Raw genomic sequence first — 25,486 nt, 5'->3', positions numbered from 1 at the left:
GATCCAGAGGAGTACTTTCAGTTTTAAATATTTTGTTTCTTAATCTAAATGGTCTAAAATGACCTTTGTTTTCTCTTAAGTTAGGACATTTTGTTAAGACTCTGTGGAGGCTGTTATTTGATTTTGTGTTCCAATTTGTGTGAACAGTGCTGTGCTATGAAGTGTTTACTTCTTATCTGGCTACCGGAAGGCTTTTTGTTAGACTTGACGAAACTTTATCTTAAATTTACGGTCGATGGTTAATAATAAGCTTATAAAACCAGAGGCAAAAGGTATGGAAATTTTTTGAACAAAGAATTCTAGCTTTGCTGAGTCCTGCAGTCATCTGTGATTTTAGGCGTGTTACAGGATGCGGCCTCAGTTTCTTCCTCTGAGACATGAGAGAGTTGAGCTGGATGGTAAGGAAATTTCCAGCTCTGAATTTTTGTGAGATCTCGGTTTTGTGATGAGTTTTTTTTTTTTTCTTCTTAGCACTGTAACATGCCTTGATTAGTTTCATTAACTCCTTTTACATAAAATTATGATTTGGATGAGAGAAAAGTTCATGATTATGAGGAATTGGTTGGAGTTTGGAATATTTATGACGCTGCTGCCTCCCATTATTTTTCCTGTTGGCCTCTTTATTACTTTTTGTTGTGTAATACTAAGATTCACTTTCTGGAAATTTCACTGCTTTATAAACATGAAGCATTACTTCTGGAAGAACAGATTTTGTTATCTTTTTTCTTTTCTCTCCTTTTCTTCTATCTACCCTTTGTCTCTCCCTTCCCCCTTGTCACAAACACTGTTCTGCCCCCCCCTTCTACTGTCTCTTCCTCCTGTCTTGTTATTTTAATGTGTGTGGGTTTTTTTTTTTTTTTTTTTCCTGTTGTCGTTCTGTGTGCCTTCTGAGGGGACCACACCAAAGTACTGGGCAACTCTGTCCCAGTAATAGGGGAAGGGAGCAAAGGGGAAGTGTCATAGGTAGTGGAGAATAAAACTTTGAAGTCATAAAATAAGAGTGAATTTTAACATTTCATAGTGCCACTTTGATTTTTGCCTCAGCATTTTCAGACATTTTTAACATTAAAACTACTGTTCATAAAATGTTTTTGCATGTTACAGAGTTTGAAAAGATTGATAATTATTTTCCATAATGGTAAGGATTGTTCTTACCTTTGAAATAGAAGTATCTTGGTTTCTTTTGCTCTGAACATGCTTGGTTTTTAAAGATGTTATTCTTCTAAGTTGGAATTGCTGTTTTGGGAAGCCATATGGTTCCTTAAATGATTCGAAGGGATTAATGTTAAACAATGCCAGACATGCAGTCAAAGTTGATTGGATTGCAGAGGAAGAGCAGGGTGTGTATACTCTATGTTAAAATTTTTAAGACGACCTTTTGCTTAGCAGTCACACACCAACTGTTGAAATACTCAGGCATAGCCCCTTTTTTATTTTGAAAATTGTCAGCTTCGAATAAGTACAAATGCGACAAGTTTAGACTTAGTTATAATGAGGACTTTATTCCAACTTAAAGCATTTTAATACATATGACCATGGATTCAATTAGTCCTAAATGTTTCAGTTACAGATTGCATTTTTCTATTTGTGAAGTTATCACATTTGGATACTTTACAAAGCTTTTTAATATACACAAACGTGTTAGCGGATTTGGACAAGATGGTGGAATTCTCATTTGAGATGTGAGAAAGTGGGAGCACCTGAGGGTTAGATTTTTCCCAGTCGCAAGTAAGCCAGGGTTGGAAACTAATTTTCACCAACTCTAAATTTAGTGCTCTTCCCTACCATAGAGTATTGCCTATCTCATTTTGTATTGAGTTTTAATTTTTGGTAATAGATAAGTCCAGGTGCCTTGATTCTACTGATTTAGGGCAGCTTACAGGAAACAAACAGAGAAGTGAAAGTTGGAAATGATAGGTAGCCATGAACTAGTGAATTGCACTTTTAATTGAAGCATTATTAATGGCATCTAACCAGATAGCTGACATTTCTTGTGCTCCCCACTCCCATCCCTTCCAGTATCACCAGTCGTCAGGCCTTTGATACTTCTTGCATCACTTACTGACTTTTTCGCACTTCTTAAGGTTAAACAAATATCTTGATGATATTTGCTTGCCTACCAACACAAACGTTTTTTAGGAATTATGGGGAACGATATAAAAAGGTTCCTTAAAATCAAGGAATTGAAAAACCAAACCGAACTTTTCCCTGCGATCTCTGCCAGTATTATGGGAAATTTATCTCCAAAAATGGTAGTTGGTAGTTGCAAGAATTACCTAAATCTAATAATCACATTTATGGAAAAGTAGTGGTGATGGTAATTCATGGAGCTGTTGCTGTAGGGCAAGTAGTCTGCTGGACAGTTTGTGTACATGCCTTGCTCTCCATGTATTTATTCCACAAGCTTTTAGTGAATGTTTACTTTGTGCCAGGTTCTGGCCATGCAAAGGTGATAAGATACTATCTTTGAATTCAGAGAGTTCAAAGTAGGTAAAACACACAAGCGTAGTGAGGGAAGAGTTCTCTGGAAGACAGGAGGAGCATCGACCCCTGGCTGATGCTGGAAGTGATGAAGTTGGTGAGTCAGGGCCAGCTTTTGGGAGAGCTGAGGCCAGCGTTGGGCCCACAAGATGAGGAGGATGTAGGAGAGGAGGGGGGGCTAGGCATTATATGTGAAAATGCATAACTAAAAGCTTAAGAGGTGAGAACTACTGTATATGCTTGGATCTATAAGCAGTTTTGGAGTGTTGGAATTTAAGAGTGTGTGACAAGTAGCAGCTGGGAAAAGACTGAGAGAGGCCTTCAGAATGTTTTATCGAGCTTAGATCTTATTCTGTAGGACAGGAGGAATCATCAAAGCATTTTAAATAGGAAGTGACTGGTTCATATTTTCATTTTTGTCATATTATACAACTAATTGGAAGATGGATTTAAGGAGTACAAGGCTGAAACTAGCAAACTCATTGAGAAGTCTCTGTAGGAAATGAGGACCTGAACCCGGTCAGTGGTGGGGTGGAGCAGAGCAGACGTATTTGTGATGTTTTCAAGTGACACTGATAGGAGTTGATGGAGTGGTGGAGAGAGAAACCAAGGGTGACATTTGGGTTTCCAGCTCTGTGAGTTTCTTGCAGTGAACCGTGAATCAAAGAATAATGCAAGGAAGTATCACAGTGTATTTGGAGATGTGTAGGAATGGGAATCTCAGCCATATGACCTGACTTCACAGAAACCAGAAGAACCTGGAGAAGCCTTCCAGAAGGAACAGGAACAGATCTTTCGGAGTTAGGTGGCCCCAAGTGTTGCAGCGGCTGGAGTTCATGACTTTTCACTTTATTCTAGTGCTGAAATGACTCCGCTGTAGTTTCTGGTTGTTTAATTTTCTTTTCCCTCCTGACTGGTTTATCCTTTTCCTTCCTATTCCAGATTCCTGAGGGACTTAACAGATGGGATAAGCTAATTGCCATCATTCTTAGTTGGGCAGAGCTTTTCATTACATGCTGTGGTGTTGGACTGGTGGCCTTGGTGTCGGCTGTTAACCTGTGTTGGATCAGCTTTGGGGTTGTTAAGGGTAGTTATGAAATACAGAGTGCCCTCCTGGCACAAGGAGAGTCTGGGCCCTGCTTCTTCCGGTAGGGGTAGCCTGTGAGGCCCTTTCTTGTAGGAAGGGTGGGCACATTACCATAATTGCCCTGCGTGTGGGGAGGGGTCTAGGTCACGACTGATTTGGGAGTTACCTCTAGTTGGTGGCTGAAACTCAAGGAGAGGGTATGAGAGAGAGAGAGAAGGTAACGTGAGAAGAGCCGTGGGCCACAGATGGAGCCCTGAGCTGAGCGAGGCCAGCATTAAAAGACTGGGGAGAGTCCAAGAAGCACTCGTTAAGAGGTACCTGGACAGCAGAAGAGTGTGGTGTCACAGAAGCTGAGCAGAGTATCAGAAATGAGGAAGTGACCTTTAGTGTCAAATGCAACAGATCGGTTTAGTGAGCCGAGCAGAGAAATTTTTCCACTGGATTTGGAAATTAGAGCATTGTGACCTTAGAAGAGCAGTCTGAATTTAGTGATGGGGCAAAGATCAGAGTCAGTAGTGGAGATCGCGCAGAGGGGATAGCGAATACAGATTAGTCTTGAGAAATAGAGGCGGAGGGGGACCTCACGAGGATGAAGGTTAAGGCAGGATTGTTGTTGTTGTTGGTTTAAAATGGGTGATAGTGGAATTAGGTTGTGCCTGGTGATTACTTTCTAGTGTCAGCAAAGACGATGAAGATCCACAGAATCAAAATTATCCATAAAAACCCCTTTGGAAAGTACTGTGTTAGAAACTGTTGTATCATTTCTAAGTCTCGTTTTAGCTCAGCGGTGTGGGTGAAACTGAAGTGACATTAAGTTGGATGAGAGTGTCGTGTTAGTCTGATGCACAGAGTCCCAGTGAATGTGTACAGAATTTAACATAGCTTCTGGCAAATAAAATTAATAGTAATAGTACTTGCTTTTGTTACCTTAGCGTTCCAAAAAAAAACAAAGGTTAATTATGCTCACTACGAAGCCCAGTGCATTATCGACTGTGGTTTATAGCACCAAGGCATGTAGGATTTTGTGGAAAGTGGCTATTTTGGGGACACTGCCGGTACAGATTGAGAGATGGAGGGGGAAGAAAAGTGAAGAAGGGAAGGGTGAAGAAAAGCTTAGGAGGCCAACAGTGCTGGCTTGGAGGGGGGGGAGCCGTTCTGGAGCACAGGGCAGTCCTGAAGAAGAGCGGAGGACACGTGACTCCTCTGGGGCTGGGGGAGAGGTGAAGATGCCTGTGGACACTGACCGCTTTGTAATAGGAGAGTGAGGAGTGGACCAGGGCGGTAGACAGCAGCGGAGTCCCGTTATGTGATAAAGTCGGTGTGGCCGTGTGCTCACTTATCCGAGTTCGGGGCTGAAGCTTCATGTGAGTGATGAGAACGTGTAGCCCTCCATGGAGGGGAATGGGGCAGTAGCCAACGAGGGGTTTCTCAGTGTGCGGTTGACAGCACTGGCAGAGCCCAGCCGAGAACAGTGGTTCGTAGTGGTGGCTGTTGCAAGACTTGGATTTTGTTTGGGAGAGGGCAGCCGCCCAGGCCAGGAGTAGGGAAGGCGGAGTCTACTATTGCTCTAAGGCTGTGGTTTTGCTGCCTGCCTATGGTGGGAGGGTGGGCATGTGAGAGAAGTACCAAGGATATTTGAGAGCTCTTAAGTGATCACCGTGTACCCTCTACTGGAAGAGGAAAACGGGAAGAGGGGAAAAAGGGTTCAGGGAATGGGAGTTCTCTTGATGTTCAAGAGGAAGTGTGGAAGCGAAGTGTTTAGAAAGGGGAGAGGATAGGGAGTTGGGTCCTAGAGGAAGATACAGGCATTTCAGCTCCAGTGCCAAAAACGTGTTCCTGGGAAAATGAACTCCTACATGTTCCGCAGAATTGGGCGCCAAAAGTAATGGGTCTTACGGGAAAAATCGGGTTCAGTTTGCACTGGCATTTGTGGCCAGCATCCCAGGCTGCTGATCCTTTCGAGCCTTAAGCCCTGGCCTTGGGCTTCCTTCTTAGAGATGTAAGTGCTTGACAGCTGTTTAATCAGAAATAAATATCTGATTCAGGGTTTAGCCCTTTTCGGCCCACCCCCCCCCCCCTTCAGACAAAGAGGAAAGGCGTACAGACTTCAGCTGTTAGAATGGCTAAAGCCTGACGAAAACCTGACAAGGCCCGTTGCTGGCGCGCGGCCGGTGGGAGCTCGAGGTGATGCGGCTGCTCTGGAAGGTGGTTCGGCAGTTTTTGACAAAGCTAAACATACTTTTACCAGCAGCTGAGCTCCTACCGGGCTGATGTGAAAACTTAGGCCCACAGGAAAACCCGCATGTGGATGTCCATAGCGACTTCTCTCATAATTACCCCAAATAAGCAGCAGCCTCAGGTCCTTGAGTAGGTGAATGGATGAGCTGTGATATATCCATATAATAGAGTATTATTCAGCGATATAAGGAAATGAGCTGTCCGTCCCTGCAAAGACACCTGTGGCTCTCCAGGGCATATATTGCTAAGTGAAAGAAGACAGTCTGAAAAGATTATATACTGTATCATTTCAGTTACCTGATATTCTGGAAAAGGCAAAACGATAGAGATAGTAAAAAAGAGTGGTTGTCAGGGGCTTAGGGGAGGGATGGGCAGTGAAAGTATTTTGTATGATGCTCTGCTAGTGGATACATCACACCATGTATTTATTTAAGATTTTATTTATTTATTTGACAGAGAGAGAGATCACAAGTAGGCAGAGAGGCAGGGAAGCAGACTCTCCGCTGAGCAGAGAGCCCATGTGGGGCTCGGTCCCAGAACCCTGGGATCATGACCTGAGCTGAAGGCAGAGGCTTTAACCCACTGAGGCACCAAGGCGCCCCATCACACCATATATTTAAAACCCACAGAAGTTTTCAGCCATATAGAGTGAACTTTAATGTATGTAAATTAAAAAAATCATTTGGGGGGCTAATCCCAGGATAAAATGCAGAATGTGATAAAACTGTCTGTATTTCAAATATAAGAAACAGCATCAGAGAAGAGGGGGAAGAGTGCTGACACAGGTAACTTTGGAAATCAGTAGTCTGTAAAACTAAAAGTAAGAGAAACCAAACTTACTGATAAAGTTGTATCCCATGGGGATATGAATTAACAATTCAGATGCTGTTACTATACATGTATACTGGAATCAAACAATTAAATGGATGGTGGGTGGTGGGAGCTAAGTTTCTTATCACTGGGGTGGAATTTTATAGGTAAGCAGAGAGAGAATGTTAGAATGATCGGTGTGGTAATAAAGTTGGAGACCTTAGTGGGAACCTCATGTCTGGTTTAATACAAACATGGACGGTTACGTGTAGAAATGTAGACACACACACGCAGGAGTTTAGTATACATACATATTTTCCTTGCTCTTATCAATGAGAAAGCCCAGAAGCAGTGACACCCCAGTAACAAGGAGCATGCTTAGTAGCCAGATGTTGGAGAAATGGATGATTGCAGAAATGGCCGATTCTAGGACTGGGGCAGGAAGCATGCACGATGAGCCTCCAGGGTCTTCTGGGGCCTGAAAGTAGCAAAGAAAGAAAAACCATAATACAGGTATGTCAGAGGAGCCAAATGAAAAATTTCCCAGTGGCTAATTAGAGCAGCAAAGTAAAGTAGTATTGAGTTCTAACACAAAGTAGAAACTAAATATGCAAGAGACGGTCCATGCTGATAAAAACAAAGAGGAGATATCTTAGTACTTTTTGATCAGTATTGGGCTTGAATTTTCCCCAGATGGCTTAATACAGTGGCAGGTGTAGCAGTTCCTGAAGGCACTGAACTTTGGACACTAGGAATGCACTTGCGAAGGTGCCCCAGGTTTTTGACTTAGGGTTTTTTGTATGTTGCTGGGTTTTTCCCTTCACTTCGTTGGTGTACCGGGAAAAGCTGTGTTAGGAACTAAATGACTTCTTTATTATGCTGACGTCATTCCTGTATTTATCAAGTACATGTGAGTTAATTTGTATTCAAGAAATGCTTTTTGTAGCAGAACAGATTTCATTAGAATTTACTCTTTCAGAGGTGGAGTAGTTTCAGGTGATGTCAGGGTCCAGAGTGTGGCTTCAGGAAGGAATGATTAGAGTAGGAAGTCAGTGGGAGTAAAGAGGCCCAGGAATTGAAATGTGAGCAGTAAGATAATCACAAATAATTGGGAAGTGTGGTAATGTTGTATGGGACAGATACGTGTTGCTGTGAGGTCATATATAAAGGAGGCTGAACAAGTCAGAGAGGTTAGAGCAGGAGTCCGTGAGGAAGGAAAACGTGAGCTAAGAGCAAATGGATGAGCAGGACATAACCAGGTAAGGAGGAAGGGTATAGCCCTTTCCAGTTTGGTGTGGGGAAGAGTTGGGGCAAAGACCAGGGTCAGGCCAGTGTGGCAGGTTCAGGAAGGTGGTGGAAAGTACTGACGACCTGATCAGCAGGGTTTTCCTTGGCTGAATGGGAGACTGTTAAGGAATTTTAGTTGTATGGGGGAATAGAGGTACAAGGAAGACTGAGTTAGATTTCCAGAAAGGCAACAGGAACTGCATATTGGAGAGTGGAGGCGGGGGTTGGAGGTGAGCTTCATTCAAACCCGTTCCTTCCATTTACAAGGAATCGACAGGTTATGAAATGAAAGAGGAGGTCTTGCTGGTCTTCGAGCTTTGAAGCAATAAATGTATTTTCTTTTTGAACTACATAGAAAATACTTAACATTGAAGACTTCGTAGTTTTAACAGTTTATACTTTGGTAGTGTGAGGTTGTTTTCTGGTTGTCACAGAATTCAAGGTGATAAGCTTCCTGCTGATGAACATTATTAGAAATAGGCCCTTCACTCTGACATTACTAGTCTTACCCAAGAGTATGAATGCTTTTAATCTGACATCTTAGCTTTTTCCTAGGTCTTTACATTTAAGTTTAATTTAAAAATGAAACAAATCTTTTAACCTTTATGACATTTTTCCAGTGTCTAAGTAGAGCATAGTGAGTATAATAGAACCTTGAAGATTAAGGATTATGTAGTTGTTGATAGTAATTTTTGCATGAGGGGAAAGTGTAGGGCAGTTTAATTCATGTATGGATTTAATGCATGATTTACTAATTCAGGGCAAGTTATATAACATCTGTAAGAGTTTTCTCTCTTTAAAATGAGGTTAATTTAAAAAAATAAAATGACGTTAAAACCCATTTCACAGATGCTGAATGAAAAAAATCTATACAAAAGCACTTAATTCTTCGAGAGAGAGTTTACCCTCAAATACTAATTTTCTTTCTCTCTTCCCATACAAGTAGCAAGAATAGGAGATAGGAAAACAAGTGAAGTGATCCCAAAATGCTCATTGTAACTGGGTCCTTCCTATGGGTTCAGTTGCTCTGGGTTGGACTTCTTGCATTAAAATCTCAGCACAAATCCTGGTTTGGAATTCTCACACAACATTATGACCTTGGGCGAGTCTCTTCATCTTCCCTTAATTTCCTTTCCTTAATAATAAGTAGTACCTATTTCTGAAGTTGTTTTGAGTGCTAAACAGGTGAACAAATATAGTACTCTTGGAGTGGTGCCTTTCACATAGCATAAATATATGGTAACTGTTATCATCATCATCATCATCATTGTTAAGAATACCTTAGGACTACTTTATCCCTAAAAGTTTTGGTCACTTCCCTTCCAGAAAAACCAAAACCAAAATAAAAGCTAGTTGATTTAGGATTCCAGGGTTAATCAGGGTTTTCTTTATATATTTTTTTAACTGTCTAAAATTTTTAAATGAATTTAGTTTGCCCGACCATTTCCCAAACAACTCAATTATTTGAACACATATTTTCTAAACTTTGTTTTTTTAAAGATGTTATTTATTTATTTGACAGAGAGAGCACAAGCAGGGGGAGCAGCGGGCAGAGGGAGAGGGAGAGGGAGAAGCAGGCTCTTCGCTGAGCAGGGAGCCCGATGCAGGGCTTCATCCCAGGACTCTGGGATTTTGACTTGAGCCATCCAGGAGCCCCATATATTTATAGTTTAGATGTCTGTTTTTAAGAAGGGACCTGTGTCATTTTGCAGATTTATGCTATTTTTTTTTCTTCTGCTTAGCTCAGTGTAAATCGGTTACCTCCATATGTTAAAAGCAATTGGGGGGGGGGGCGTCTGTATATTGCTACTCTTGTTTTTAATCTTCCTAACCAACTTTATCACCTCTCAGTGGTCACCAGGCTGAGAACTTTTGCCCATAACCTATATACTTAAGACATCTGGGGACACAGGTTTTCATGGTAATAAAAGGGAGAGGCTGAGTTCATTCAGTTTCTTTTGGGCCATGTCAAAATGCGCTTATTTGCATTGCAAACGTAAGCAGCTGTTTAATGATGTAATATGGTGAAGTGTGTGGGAAAGGAAGGTATCTCGTTGGTGTGTGATGGTTATTGTAGAGCTAAGATACAATTTTTGATTTAAAAGAAGGTATTTAGTTTTAAAACAATCGTGGTAAATTTGAGAAGGGGAATTTTTCTGCCCATGAAGGTAATGTTATAGTATGACTAAAGGACTAATGACTTAAGTTTGTATTGGGCGAAGCAGATTTAACTGGAACAATGGATGATAGAGTATTTTTTGTCATGGAATCATTTTGGGGATTGTGCAGACTTGTCTTACTCTGAGTGCTTTCTGACATGCTACTTCAACTTTTTTTCTTCTGCTGTGGTTTTAGGCATGTATTTTCTGTTGCTCACTTGATTTTTGTTCATATGCTAGCTTTCAGGCTAATTTGTGTCTTGGGTGAGGGACAGGGGAGGTGATTGTGAGCGAAGGAAATCCTTCAGGATCAGAATTTGAAGAATAGCTATTTTAAAAAGTTTAAAAGCCATTGTCTGGGCGCCTGGGTGGCTCAGTGGGTTAAGCCGCTGCCTTGGGCTCAGGTCATGATCTCAGGGTCCTGGGATGGAGTCCCGCATCGGGCTCTCTGCTCAGCAGGGAGCCTGCTTCCTCCTCTCTCTCTCTCTCTCTCTGCCTGCCTCTCTGCCTACTTGTGATGTCTCTCTGTCAAATAAATAAATTTTTAAAAAATCTTTAAAAAAAAAAAAAAAGCCATTGTCTGACAGATTCCCTAAAGATTTCAGCAGCGGTAGGATGATGCATTCCTTTCTTTAAAAGGAGAGAAAGAATATACAGCTAGAGATTAGATATATTTCTTAGTAGGCTGTAATTGACCGAAGAAATTTGTTGAATCAGCCTTTGTGTAGAACTGATAAAAGAATGTCCAAGAACAGACTTAAGTTTTTTTTTTTGTTTTTTTTTTAAGATTTAAAAAAAAAATTATTTAAGTGAGAGCATGAGTGGGGTCCTGGGGGTGGGACTGAGGGAGAGGGACAAACAGACCAGCCTCCTCGCTGAGCAGGGAGCCTGATGCAGGGGCTCAGTCTCTGGACCCGCGATCATGACCTGAGCTGAAGGCTGTTGCTTAACCAGACTGAGCCACCCAAACTTGAGAATTCTTAAAGTAAGAAAGCTGCTTTGCCAATTTAGTTAATTATATGAAATTTCACTTAAAGATATACCCATGATATAGATGCTTCTGGTTTAAAAAATAGCCCATTTGGGGTGCCTGGGTGGCTCAGTGGGTTAAAGCCCTCTCCCTTCGGCTCAGGTCCTGATCCCAGGGTCCTGGGATCAGGCTCCGCATTGGGCTCTCTGATCAGCAGGGACCCTGCTTCCCTTCCTCTCTCTCTCTGCCTGCCTCTCTGCCCACTTGTGATCTCTGTCTGTCAAATAAATAAATAAAATCTTTTTTTTAAAAAGCCATTTGACAAAAGAATGTTGCTTGGAAATAATGTGAATTATAAGCATATTTGGATCTAATAAAATTAAGATCATACTTTCATCATGTTCTTCAAATGCATCCTTTTTCTCTTAAAAATATAGTCTACCCTGAAATACTAGTTTGGTAGGCTCAGTGTGTTCTGATTCTGAAAGTGTGTTCATCTAGTAATAGTGTCAAGAGTCCCATGACTAACCCTGGGCTACTTTGCATATTGCATTGTAATGACACATGTTTCATTGAGTCTTTATATGTACTGATAGGAGCAGAAATGTCTAGATACCATTCTAAAAACTGTATTTCTTCCTGAATTGTTTTAGATTTTCATTGAATATCTCATTTGATTTTTTTTCTCTTTCCTGTTTCCTATGCAGGTCATGGCAAAACCCCAAAAGACGCAGCGTCTGTTCGCGCCACGCACCCAATTCCAGCAGCCTGTGGGATTTATTATTTTGAAGTAAAAATTGTTAGTAAGGGAAGAGATGGGTAAGTATACATTTTGGTGGGATAAATTGTTTGCTGTTCTTGGATAGTTATTTTTGTCTTGATTTATAATATTTATGCTATAATTGGAAAATGGGAGTCTCGGAGATGTTGGTAAAGTAGGATCTAAATGTCACAATGCAGCAGGTTGGATACAGTCCTGCTTTAATACTAGTTGAAGCTAATACTTGAGTTGGTGAAATAACCAAGTTTTTTGGTCTGCTTGTCATTAAATTGGAGCACTGGAATTAAACAACAGAGGCAGTGACTCATTTTCCATGCCTTGTCTTACACTGCCCTTTTCTGAATTCTGCTGAGAACTTAAATCTTCTCAGAGCTAGTTAACCAAGACCAAAAGGTGATTCATAGGTATTTCACAGGGGGTGGCACTTAGACTCTTGCGTTTAGATCAGAGAAGTATGTTTGTATGCTCTCAGCTGGAGGGGATTCCCAGGGATTAGGATATGGTGTAAAAGCTTCCAGGTGAGAACTCCATGTAGATTCTGGAACCAACTTATCTAGCATCGCTTTTCAACTTGGGATCAGTGTATAGTATGTGAGTGTACATCAGAATTGCTTACGGGACTATTAACAAAGATAGTAATGTGGGCCTTACCCTAAAAGTTCCTAAATCACTATTTTCAGAAGCAGAGCTTGGGTAAGATAGGCATTCTTGAGTAAGCTTCACTGGGAATTTTGGTGCATATTTCTGATTAAGAATTGATTACCTGGGGCGCCTGGGTGGCTCAATGGGTTAAGCCGCTGCCTTCGGCTCAGGTCATGATCCCAGAGTCCTGGGATCGAGTCCCGCATCGGGCTCTCTGCTCAGCAGGGAGCCTGCTTCCCCTCTCTCTCTCTGCCTGCCTCTCTGCCTGCTTGTGATTTCTCTCTCTGTCAAATAAATAAATAAATAAATAAATAATCTTTAAAAAAAAGTATTGATTACCTAGAATCACTAACTCTATCCTATGGTCTTTCCTGGTAACCTCATTGTGGTGTCAGAGGTCCTTTAAAGCATCCATAGAGTCATTAGTTCAGCTCCCAAGATAAACTTACTGGGTGAGTTGGCCCAGTTGAGTTAAGAGTTATTAAGTTGACCTGGATTTGAAGTGAATCATTTAACCTGTTAGTGCGTCTTCTGTGTTTAACTGAAAAAATAAGTATGTTTAGTAGATGATTCCTCTACTTTATTTGCTGAATATTTTCAGCCTCAACAGTATGGAAAGTAGAAAGTGCAGCCTTGGAATTCATTGATGACTTTTTATTGAACTGCCTCAGTTGTCCCAGGGTGATCAAGCCAAAGCTAAAATCAGAGAAGTCAAGGATAAAGTGGTCGAGAGACCCTAGATTGAAATAGGCACACAATTCTAACCATTTTTAACTCGACTGCTGCCGGTATACTCAGCCAATTCTTCTTATACTTAAAATTATACCGTCAGCCTCATTCTTGCTGATGTTGCTCCTGATTATTCCCAGGGTTCTCTTCACCTTTTCGTTCCATGTGTTTGTCTTTGCATGATCTTGACCTTACCTTTTCATGGCTGCAAACAGCCTGATGAGCGTCAAATCTAAAACTCCCATCTCGGGTTTTTCCCTTGAGCTCTAGACGGATCTGTCTAACCCGATGTTTGCATTTGCAGTCCCACAGGTATTGCATTGTTGCTTGTTTTAAGTCTTTTTCTCAGCACCAGCTTGCTTAGTGGTTTCACTGTTGCTAGAAACTTGACAACTTCCTACCTCTTACTTTGTCCATCTCTATGGCCTCCGCCTCAGATTTGCTAATTAATCCCCTAAATTACCTAGGTTCTTTGGTCTCCCAGTTGCTCCCTGTTATGCTCTTACTTCACTCTGCAACTCTTACCATCCTTCTTTCAAACACAACTGACTTGTGTCTGTCCCTATCTTGAGATCATTTGGTACTCCTGTTGCTTTGAGGGTAAAATCCGAAACTTCTTAGCAGGGTCTTGCATGATGTGACTAACTCCTTTGTAACTTTTCAGTCTCATCTCTTCGTTGCCAAGATCTCTCATTCCTCTTTTTTCTCCCCATTTTTAAAAAAAATTTTATTTATTTATTTGACAGAGATCACAAGTAGGCAGAGAGGCAGGCAGAGAGAGAGGGGGAAGCAGGCTCCCCGCTGAGCAGAGAGCCCGATGTGGGGCTCAATGCCAGGACCCTGGGATCATGACCTGAGCCGAAGGCAGAGGCTTAACCCACTGAGCCACCCAGGTGCCCCTCTCCCCATTTTTAAAATTAACTGATTTTTACATAGAGTAAAATGTATCATTTTTAGTGTGCAGATCTGTGGGTTTTGACAGATGTGCATATTCATGTAACCACCACAGTCAGTATACAGTTGGTCTTTGAAGGATGCAGGTTTGATCTGCACAGATCTACTTTATATGCGGACTTTGTTTTTATAACTACAGCACAGCCCTGGAAATATATTTTCTCTTCCTTGTGATTTTCTTAATAACATTTCCTTTTCTCTGCTTTATTATAAGAATGCAGCATATAATACAACGTACAAAATAAGCCTTAACTGTTTACAGTCTGGTAGGGCTTCCAGTCACCATCAGGCTATTAAATAGTTAAGTTTTGGGGACAGCACAAGTTATATAGGATTTTCAGCTTGTGTGGTGGCAGGGGTGGGGGGTGGGTGATCCGTGTCCCAGCACCACCCGGTTGTTCGAGGATCAGTGATCAAACAGTTCCATCACCCTCCGCAATTCCTCTCTACCCCTTTGTAGACGATTCTTCCGCATCTCTCAGTGATGACCATGGATTGGTCTTCTGTCTCTATAGTTTTGCTGTTTCTAGAATGATGTATAAATGGAATGATAGTATGCAGCCTTCTAATTTTGGCATCTTAGTGTAATACATCTGAGATTCATCGCTGTTGTTGCATATATCGGTAGATCAGTCCTTTTTATTGCTGATTGTATTGGCTGAGCCAACCACAGTGTGCTTACCCGCTCTTCCGTTGACGGACATCTGGGTGGTTTCCAGTTTTTGGCAATTAGGAATATAGCCACTATAAACATTTATGTACAGGTTTTTGTGTAAACTTGAGTTTTCATTTCAGTTGGATAAATATCTAGGAGTGGGATTGCTGGATCATGTGTTAAGTGCATTTTTAACTTCACGAGAAACTGCCAACTTGCTTTGCAGAGCGAGTGTACTAGTTTGCATTCCCACCAGCCTTGTGTGAAAAAGTTCCTGTTGCTTTGCATCCTCTGTAGCACTTGGTGTTGTCAGGCTTTTTAAAAAAAAAATTTACCTCTCATTATAGGTATCTTAGTGGTTTCTTAACTGTGGTTTTAATTTACATTTCCTTAATGACGAATGATGTTAAAGAATCTTTAATTTTTATCTGCCCCCCCCTTTAACAAACACAGTAATACCTTTATTTTGAATTATTTTTAAAGATTTTATTTACTTATTTGAGAGAGGGCATCAGCTGGGGCGGGGTGGGGGTGGTACACAGAGCGGGATGGGGAAGCAGGCTCCCTGCTCAGCAGAGAGCCTGATGCAGGGTTCGATCCCAGGACCCTGAGATCATGACCTGAGCAGAAGGCAGAGGCCTAACCGACTGAGCCACCCAGGCACTCCTTTACTTTGGTTTTAAATTAATCATTTGTCAACAGCTGCGGAAGTGGCTTAAGAAGTGACCTACAGATATTAAATATACTGAATTGACAGCTGAATTGAATGGAATATTTTGTAGGGCACTTCTCATTTTGTCACTTACTCAGGTTAAATTCAAGGTCCTTATACTTCATCTTCTTCAAGAGCGGTGGAACCTCTAACTGGGGCATCCAGTTAATCTCCATTTCCACTTGGATGCCCGCTTAGACTTGAAGAAATAAGCCCCAGAAAATAGAAAGTAGGATGCTAAACAGAGTTGAATCAACATCAGATCATCCCAAAGACAGAGGCGAATAAACTTTTTGAGTTAGAGCATACTCCCAAGGACCTGTTTCTAGTCAGAATCAGCTGTCAGTGGGGGGAGGGGGGTGCATTCTGTAGAGTGCGTGCAGCACTGTCAGCTCCTGTTTTACTTCTCTGTACAGGTGGGCTCGGTTTCTAGTTTTCTCCGCGGGTGCTTTCCTTCCTTCTTACATTCACCTTCCCCTGTCCCTTTGCATTTGCCCCCTTAACGAATTAGCCCTAGTTTAGTTTAAAGATATCTTCTCGGTGGCACTTGTCCTCCCCCAAATAGGATTATGCCTTTCATATGCCTCCTTCACACGTTGGCCAGACTGTAATTATAATATCTGTGTGTTTCAGTTGTTTGCCTCCTGGTGGTCTAAACTGCAGACGCAAGTGTAAGGGACTATTTTATGTTTCTGTCACTCCAGTACTGAGTTGATAGCTAGCATTCATACAAGTGAATAAATGAATGAGAAACTGTACTTCCCTCCTATGTATTCTTGGAGAAAACTGTTGTATCTTTGGGCGGATCTTATTTATCCTTCTCGTATACTTTTTGACTAAATTCTAGGTCTAACCCCATGCTTTTGAAAGGGGAGCACGATTCATTTATGGAAGAAAAGCAAGTCATATTGCTAATTTGGGGCGAGTGACACCTTTTTGGAGATTTATTTAACTGTATCAAGAGAACTAAAACTTCCTGCCTAAAATCCCACCTTCTTTGTAAAGAATGGACCAGAAAGAGGAGCTTTTAGTCGCAGTGAGAAGTGCTCATCTGAGAGTTTAATTATACTTAAGATTTAATTTTCTTCTAAACAGCGTGTTTGGGGCATCTTGGTGGCTCAGTTGTTAAGCATCTGATTTCGGCTTAGGTCATGATCCCAGGACCTTGGGAAGGAGCCTGCTGCTCCCTTTCCCACTCCCCCTGCTTGTGTTCCCTCTTTCACTGGGTCTTTCTCTGTCAAATAAATAAATAAAATCTTTAAAATAAAAAACAACAGGAACACAAAAAACAGTGTGTTTATCCAGGATTAGAGCAGGCAAGTAAATATTTAGGTCCAAGAACTTGATTTAAGATGAATCGGTCAATGCAGCAAATTTCTTCGTGACATAGTAGGAGTTGATACCTCTTAATTTATCTGTGATGTGTGTTATTTCTGGGTCTGCGTTGGAAAATTAGGACTATGACTATGATAGTTGTTACTTGTACCTTATTGCCTAAGAAATAAGGCTTGAAGGAAGTTTCTTTTAGTGAGTGAAAGAAATAATATATTTTGGGTTTTGCCTTGGATTTTCATTTAAATGAAACACATTTTTATGTGTTCAGGAAAATAAGCTTATTTATTGGGACACAGGAGCCCAAGTTTTATAATCAATTTAAAAATAAATTTCTAATGCATTCCATTACAAAAGGTTAAATCATCTATCACCTTGTCTGCATAACTTTTTTTTAGGAGACATATTTAAAGGCTATATATTTGTGTATTCTTTGTTAATGATTGTTGACCATCAAGATGAATTTCTAAAAGCAGTCTTTGTCTCATGAATCTACTTACAGTGCAGGAATTTTGTTCAAGTTTTGAATTATACATAGTAATATAGGCAGTGAAGATACAGTTAATTTTAAATGTAAGAGGCAATAAATTTTTTATTTGAATATTTTTAGAGTTATAATTTATTATGAGTATGCTACTTTTAGCTTTTCAAGTAAAATGTTGATGCCGCTCTGCCCCTGGTTCAGGAGGGACCAGCAAGAAATCCAGTCTCTGTGTTCGCTCCTAAATTCTTCTGCTGACAATAAAGTACACTCTTCAGAGTGTTCCTTCTGTGCTTGCTGACTTTCTGGATTATTTGGTGGGGGAGTGGAAGAGAAATAAAGGCCTCTCTTCCTGTTTAGTTTTAAAAGGCTATAAAAGGTCTTTCCTTCTGGTTTCAATGGAAGATAAGCAGCAGATGGAAACAACAGTGAACAGAGGAATGGAAGAAATGAACAAAGGCATCAAGTAAGCGACGTATTTATTAACTTAGCAAATACATATTGAACACGTATGATGTGTCAGGCATTGTCAGCAGCTGAGATAAATATGAAATTATTTTATCCACCTGTTCCTTATCCATGCTTCTTAGTAGAGGACCTGCCACTTAGTCGAAACTCAGAAACTGCATCAAGTGAACTAAATGTGGGTCATTGCCCGCAAGGAGTGTCACGAAGCAGACTTAAATCACTCTCAGTTAAGACTTAACACTTTAAGAAGTTTGGGTGTAGTACCAAAAGACAACTTATTTGCGGAGAAGCAGAAGGGATTTTTGTTCTGTTCTGTTCACAAGTGTATTCTCAGTGTACAGAGCAATGCTGGGCAAAAATCGGTGCTGGAGGAATCTGTTGACTGAGCGGAGGTAGGTAGGGATAATGTGTTTTCTTCTCTCTCGCCCCCAGCCCTGCGCCTTGTACGGAGTGCGTGTTAGGGGTTTGGTATCGATTTAGTGATTTGAATACCTCTTTTACCCACCTTTTGAAACGGGAACCAAAGATGATGGGAACTGTTTGTGGTGGTGAGCAAAGTGTTATTTAACTGAGTACCCAGCGAATATGGGAAAAGGGACCTAGAACTTTATCACCATTGTGTTTCTCAAATTATCCTTGTGTTGGTTATCTTCAGTGCAGTTAATCTCAAATCATCCTTACCCTGCCCCCTACTTCCATCAGTTATCTTGTACCCAGCAAACGCACATGGATTTTAAGAACCTTTTTTGTAGTTAGGAAGTAATGCATTCTTAACGCCAAAGGAGGAGTCAGACAAAACCTGTGAAGCAGAAAAAAGCACAACTATTTGAAAAAGAATCTGCAGTCCTACCACCCATGATGGTTTGTGGTGTGTTCTCCAGGACGTTCTTCTCTCTAGTCAAACAAATTTTAACATTACTTTAAGGGAAAAAATAGTCTTAAGATGTATTTGAATAATAAAATAATATTCTCACATGTGCCACTACCTATACTTTACCTTAGGATGAATTTGATGAAATATTCAGAGAGAAAATCTCTTTAATAATGTCATAAAAATACCCATAATCTTTCAATACAACTGTAAGACTGTATAGCTTTGTCATAATAAGTATGTTTCTTGAAGTCCTTCATTTTACTTTTTCAGAACCAGAAAACCAGTTTGTAACCAGTCTGTGTTTATCTCAGATACACGGACTGCTTGCTGTTTGCTCACTGCTGGAATCATTTAGGCCAAAACGAGCATTTCAGAATAAGGAGAGATGGTCTTTTAGGTCTTAGACCTTTTGACTCTTTGTCAGTCATCTGGCAGTTTGCATAGGTTTTTCAAGAGGAGTAGTTGAAATGTTTACAATGATTATAGAGAAGTAATTGTTCTTGGATAAAACCACAGGCTGCTAAAAAGTTGAGCTTCTTCCTAGTGTTTCTCTCATTGTGATTTAGATAGTACAGATTCTTTTTTTTTTTCTCCCTCTTTTTTAAGATTTATTAATTTGGGGGTGCCTGGGTGGCTCAGTGGGTTAAAGCCTCTGCCTTCGGCTCAGGTCATGATCCCAGGGTCCAGGGATCAAGCCCCGTATCGGGCTCTCTGCTTGGCAGGAAGCCTGTCTTCCCCCAACCCCCTACTTGTGATCTCTGTCAAATAAGTAAATAAAATCTTTTTTTTTTTTTAAACATTTTATTTGTTTATTTGACAGAGATCACAAGTAGACAGAGAGGCAAGCAGAGAGAGAGAGGGAAGCAGGCTCCCTGCTGAGCAGAGAGCCCGATGCAGGGCTCGATCCCAGGACCCTGAGATCATGACCTGAGCCAAAGGCAGCGGCTTAGCCCACTGAGCCACCCAGGCCCCCAAAGTAAATAAAATCTTAAAAAAAAAAAAAAAAAAGATTTATTTATTTGAGTGAGAGAGTAGGGGGAGGGGCAGAGGGAGACAGAGAGAACCCTCAGGCCGACTCCTGGCTGAGTGTGGAGCCTCACACAGAGCTGGATCCCAGGACACTGAGCTCATGACCTGAGCCTAAGGCAGCAGTTGGCTGCCCAGCCAGCCGAGTCCCCCCCTACCCCGCCCCGCCCCGCCAGGTGCCCCGACCATGCAGATTCTAAGCAGTTTTCCTTCTCAGACATACAGAAGAGTTAACATGGTCAACAGCCATATGCCCCAACATTTAGATTTTAGAGTCAGAATTTTGCTGTGTTGGCTTTATTACAAACAGGTCTGTCTATCAACCCATCTTCTTTTTAAATGCATTTCAAGGGAATTTGCAGAATTTTCAAATCAGTTTTACTTGAATTCTCTGGTTTTATCCTTGTGTCTTTTTTTTTTTAATCTGAAGATTATTGTTCCTGATGTTACTGACATAATTTTTCATTTGTTTTGTAGTGGAACATAACTATATCTAAGTTAAAATACTGATACTGTTACTAAATGATTATTATATGATTTCTTTATGGGTTTTTTTTTTTTTTTTTTGGTCTTTAGAGTATATCCTGTTAGGGATAGATACTCAAAAACTGAGCTTTCAAGTCCCTTGAAGTAATTCTTTTGTGTTTCTACAACTAACTTGACATACTAGTTTCATTTATTTAAATTTCTTCGGTTTTTAGGGGTTCCTTTTTTTTTTCCCTTCTCTCTTTTTTCTTTCTGTTTTCTGCAATTATGTAAAACATTTAAACGTTTGCATTGGTCCAAAATTAAAGCCATACCAGGAGGTACTTCACAGAAGTTTTATTTTCTCCTGGTTGTCTTCCCCATTCCTGCAGGTAATTAATTTTTTTTTATTAGTTCTTGGTTTATCTTTCCATTATTTCTTTTGAAAATACATTTGACCCTTGAATAGTATGGGAAACTAGGGCTAAAATCCTCTGTGCAGCTGAAAATCTATGTATCATTTGGGGCTTTTTGTTTTATTTTTTGCCTGATGGAAAGTTGTTTGTTGCCTGGAATGTGCTGTTACGTTTGTAAGTTTGGACTTGGCTGATCTTTTTTCCGATATATAGTTGACACACGGTGTGTGACTCTGTAGCTTGAGGCGTGCTCACCGTCAGTTTGGCTCCCGTCTGTCACCATACGACACTGCTGCAGCATTATTGCCTGTATTCCCTATTTTGTGTCTTTCATCCCTGTGATGACTTCAGTCCATAACTGGAAGCCTGTGCCTCCCACTCCCCTTCATTCATCTTGCCTGTCTCTCTACCCCTCTGCCCTCTGGCACCTATCAGGTATCTGTATTTATGGGTCTGTTTCTACTTGGTTGTTTGTTCATTTATTTGTTTTGTTTTGTTCAGATTCTGTGTATAGATGAAATGGTATTTGTCTTTGGCTTATTTAACTTAGTGTTATGCCTTCTAGGTTAATCCATGACACAGGTGGCAAGATCTGAGTTTTTCTTTTCTTCCCCCCTCTTTTTTTTAATGGCAGAGTAATATTCATGTGTATATCCATTGTGTATCACATTTTTATCTGCTCATCTGTTGATGGACACTTAGGTTGCTTCCATATCTTGGTCGTTGTAAATAATGCTGCAGTTAACATATGGATGGATGCATCTTTTCAAGTTAGTGGTTTTTGTTTGGTAAATTATCCATTACTGCGATTATTGGATCATATGGTAATTCTCTCTTTGATTTTTTTTTTTTTTTTTTTTTTGAGGGACCTCCATACTGTTTTCCACAGTGACTGCACAAGTTTGCATTCCCACCAGCAGTGCATGAGGGTTCCTTTTCCTCTGCATCCTTGCCAGTACCTGTTATTTCTTACCTTTTTCATTTCAGCCATTAGACAGGTATAAGGTGATAATCTCTTTGTGGTTTTGGTTTGCATTTCCCTGAGGATTAGTGATGTTGAGCATCTTTTCATGTTTCTCTCGGCCATCTGTATGTCCTCTTTGGAAAAAATGTCTTTTCAGGCCCTCTGCTCAGTTTGAATTGGATTATTATTTTGCCCCCCTGTGTTGAGTTGTATAAGTTCCTTATATATTTATTTTTCATATTAACCACCTATCAGATATCTCATTTGCAGATAATTTCTAAGACTCAGTAGGTTGCCCTTTTGTTGATGATTTTTTATTTATATTTTTTACTATGCAAAGGCTTTATTTATTTATTTTAGTATAGTCCCAGTAAATTTGCTTTTGTTTCCCTTGTCTCAGGAGACCTGTCTAGAAAAATGTTGCTAAGGCCAATATCAGAGATTTCTGTGTATGTTTTCTTTTTTTTTTTAAGATTTTTTTTTTTAATTTATTTATCAGAGAGAGAGAGGGGGAGAGAGCGAGCACAGGCAGACAGAATGGCAGGCAGAGGCAGAGGGAGAAGCAGGCTCCCTGCTGAGCAAGGAGTCCGATGTGGGACTCGATCCCAGAACGCTGGGATGTGGTTTCTGGTTTTGCATTTAGGTCTTTAATCCATTTTGAGTTTATTTTTGTGTATGATACTAGAAAGTGGTCCACTTTCATTCTTTTGTGTGTAGCTGTCCAGTTTCCCAGCATCATTTATTGAAGAGACCGTCTTTCCCATTGTACATTCTTGCCTCCTTTGTCTTAGATTTAATTGTCCATAGAAGTGTAGGTTTATTTCTGAACCTTGTATTGTGTTTCACTGATCTGCATGTTTATTTTTGTGCCACATACTGTTTCAATTACTCTTTTATACTATATTTTGTCATCTGGGATTATGATACCTCCAGCTTTGTTCTTCTTTCTCAAGATTGCTTTGAGAACATTCAGGGTCTTTTGTGGTTCCATACCTATTTGAGTACTGTTCTCCTGTGAACAATGCTATTGGTGTTTTGATAGGGATTGCATTGAATCTGTAGATTGCTTTGGGTTGTATGGACATTTTAACAGTATTAATTTTTCCCATCCAAGAGCATGAGATAGTTTTCTATTTCTGTCATCTTCTGTTTCTTTCATCAGTGTTTTATAGTTTTTCAAGAGTATAGGTCTTTGACTTGGTTAAATTTATTCCTAGGTATTTTATTTTTTTGACGCAGTTATTATTGGAGTTCTTATTTTTCTTTGTTACTTTGTTATTAGTGTATAGAAACAAGTAATTTCTCCATGTTAATTTTGTATCCTTCCAACTTTACTGAGTTTATTCTAATAGTTCTTCGTGGAATTTTTAGGGTTTTCTATGTATAATATAGTATAGTATCTGCTATCTGCATATAGTGACAGTATAACTTCTTTCTTAACAGTCTGAATGCCTTTTTTTTTCCTTGTCTGATTGCTTTGAGTAGGACTTCTGGGACTGTGTTGAATGAAAGTGGCTGGGGTGGCCATTCCTTCTTATCCTGATCTTAGAGGAAAAGATCACAGTTTTCACCGTTGATGATGATGTTAGTTCTGAGGGTTTTTTGGGGTTTTTTTTTTTTTGGTTGTTATTGTTGTTTAAGATTTTATTTATTTATTTGAGATAGAGTGAGAGAGAGAGCATAAGCAAGGAGGAGGGGCAGAGGGAGAAGCAGCCAGTGTGGGGCTTGATCCCAGGACTGGGAGATCATGACCTGAGCTGAAGGCAGACAGATGCTCAACCTATTTAGCAACCCGGGCGCCCCAGTTGTAGGCTTTTCATATATGGTCTTTATGTGCTGAGGTATGTTCCCCCTAAACCCACTTCGTTGAGAGTTTTTATCATAAGTGAATGTTGAATTAGGTCAGGTGCTTTTTGTGCTTCTATTGAGATGATCATATGATTTGTATCCTTTCCCTTGCTAATATGGTCTGTCATACTGATTGATTTGTGTACAATGTGACATTTTTTTTTAAAAGATTTTATTTATTTATCAGAGAGAGAGAGGGAGAGAGCAAGCACAGGCAGACAGAATGGCAGGCAGAGGCAGAAGCAGGCTCCCTGCTGAGCAAGGAGCCCGATGTGGGACTCGATCTCAGGACGCTGGGATCATGACCTGAGACAAAGGCAGCTGCTTAACCAACTGAGCCACCCAGGCGTCCCCAATGAGACATTTTTGTTGCCTCCCTAGAAATAAATCCCACTTGATCATGGTGAATGATCCTTTAATGTACTGTTGAATGTGATTTGCTAATATTTTGTTGAGGAAATTTGCATCTGTGTTCAGCAGGGATATTGGCCTGTAGTTCTCTTTTTTTGTAGTGTCTTTGTCTGGTTTGGGTATCAGGGTATTGGCCTTGTAGAATGTTTGGAAGCTTTCTTTCCTCTTCTATTTTTTGGAATAGTTTGAGGAAAGTAGGCATTAACTCTTCTTTAAATGTTTTGTAAAATTTACCTATGAATCCATCTGGTCTTGGACTTTTGTTTGTTGAAGGTTTTTTGATTACTGATTCAGTTTTGTTACCAGTAATCAGTCTGTTCAGAGTTTCTGTTTCTTCCTGATTCAGTTTTTGGAAGATTGTATGTTTCTAGGAATTTACCCATTTTTTTCTAGGTTTTCCAGTTTGTTGGTATATTCTTTTTTGCAGTATGTTTTTTAACCCACTGAGCCACCCAGGCGCCCCAAAGATTTTATTTATTTGACAGAGATCACAAATAGGCAGAGAGGCAGACAGAGAAAGAGAGGGAAGCAGGCTCCCTGCTGAGCAGAGAGCCGGATGTGTGGGGCTCGATCCCAGGACCCTGACATCATGTCCTGAGCCAAAGGCAGAGGTTCAACCTACTGAGCCACCCAGGCGCCCCTGCAGTATGTTTTTTTAAAAGAATTTATTTATTTAGAAAGAGTGCATGGACAAGTGTGTGGGGAGGGGCAGAGGGCGAGGAAGAGAGAGAATCTTAAGCAGACTCCATGCCAAGTGTTGATCCCAGTGCAGGACTCTATCCCAGGACCTTTAACTGAAATCAGCAGTCAGATGTGTAACCTTATTAAGCCCCCGCCTCCCCTGCAGTAGTCTTTTATAATCCTTTATAGTTCTGTGGTGGTGGTACTTCCCTTGTTTCTGATTATTTGATTCCTCCCTCTTTTTCTTGATGAAGTTGCCTAGAGGTTTATCAGTTTTTCTTTTCAGAGAATCAGTTCTTGCTTTCTTTAATCTTTTCTTTCTTTCTTTCTTTCTTTGTTTCTTTTTTTTTTGTCTCTTTTTTATTTATTTCTGCTCTTCTGATCTTTCTTGTTTACTTTCTTTTACTAACTTTGGGCTTTGTTCTTTTTCTAGTTCCTTTGGGTGTAAGATTAGGTTTATTTGAGAGTCTTTTGGTTTCTTAAGGTAGGCCAATATCACCGTAAATTTCCCGCTTCGAGTTGCTTTTGCGATCTCCCAGAGATCTTTGGTCTTTTGTGTTTCCATTTTCATTTCATGTGTCTCCTTGTACTTTTGGTTTCTTCTTTGATTTCTTCATTGACCTATTGATTGTTTAAGCGTCCATGTGTTCGTGTAGTTTTCGTTGTTGTTTCTTCTTCTTTTTTTTTTTGTTTAAGATTTTACTTACTCATTTGAGAGAGAGTGAAATTTAGAGTATAAAAGGGGGAGAGGCAGAGGCAGAGGGAGAAGCAGACTCCCTGCTGAGCAAGGAGCTGGATGTGGAGCTTGATCCCAAGACCTGGAGGTCATGACCTGAGCCGAGGGCAGAGACTCAACCATCTGAGCCACAGGCGAATCTTGTGATTTGATTGCTGGTTTCATACTGCTGAGGTCAGAAAAGTTGCTTGATATGGTTTCAGTATTCTTAAATTTATTGAGACTCTTTTGTGACCTACCATGTGATCCTTCCTGGAGAATATCCCATGTGCACTTGAG

At 40.5% G+C, this 25,486-nt stretch overlaps 1 protein-coding gene across 1 annotated transcript in view; it reads left to right on the top strand.

The window, feature by feature from the left end:
* Positions 1–25,486, top strand: part of RANBP9 (RAN binding protein 9) — an 88,349-nt gene that overhangs the window by 1,937 nt on the left and 60,926 nt on the right. The window contains exon 2 of the mRNA XM_032341133.1: positions 11,740–11,851. Within this exon, the coding sequence (XP_032197024.1) occupies positions 11,740–11,851 (112 nt within the window). The remainder of the gene's footprint in view (positions 1–11,739; positions 11,852–25,486) is intronic.

This window comes from Mustela erminea, chromosome 4 (genome assembly GCF_009829155.1).
Source record: "Mustela erminea isolate mMusErm1 chromosome 4, mMusErm1.Pri, whole genome shotgun sequence".
Classification (NCBI taxonomy): Eukaryota; Metazoa; Chordata; class Mammalia; order Carnivora; family Mustelidae; genus Mustela; species Mustela erminea.
This window is presented reverse-complemented; position numbering and strand designations above follow the sequence as displayed.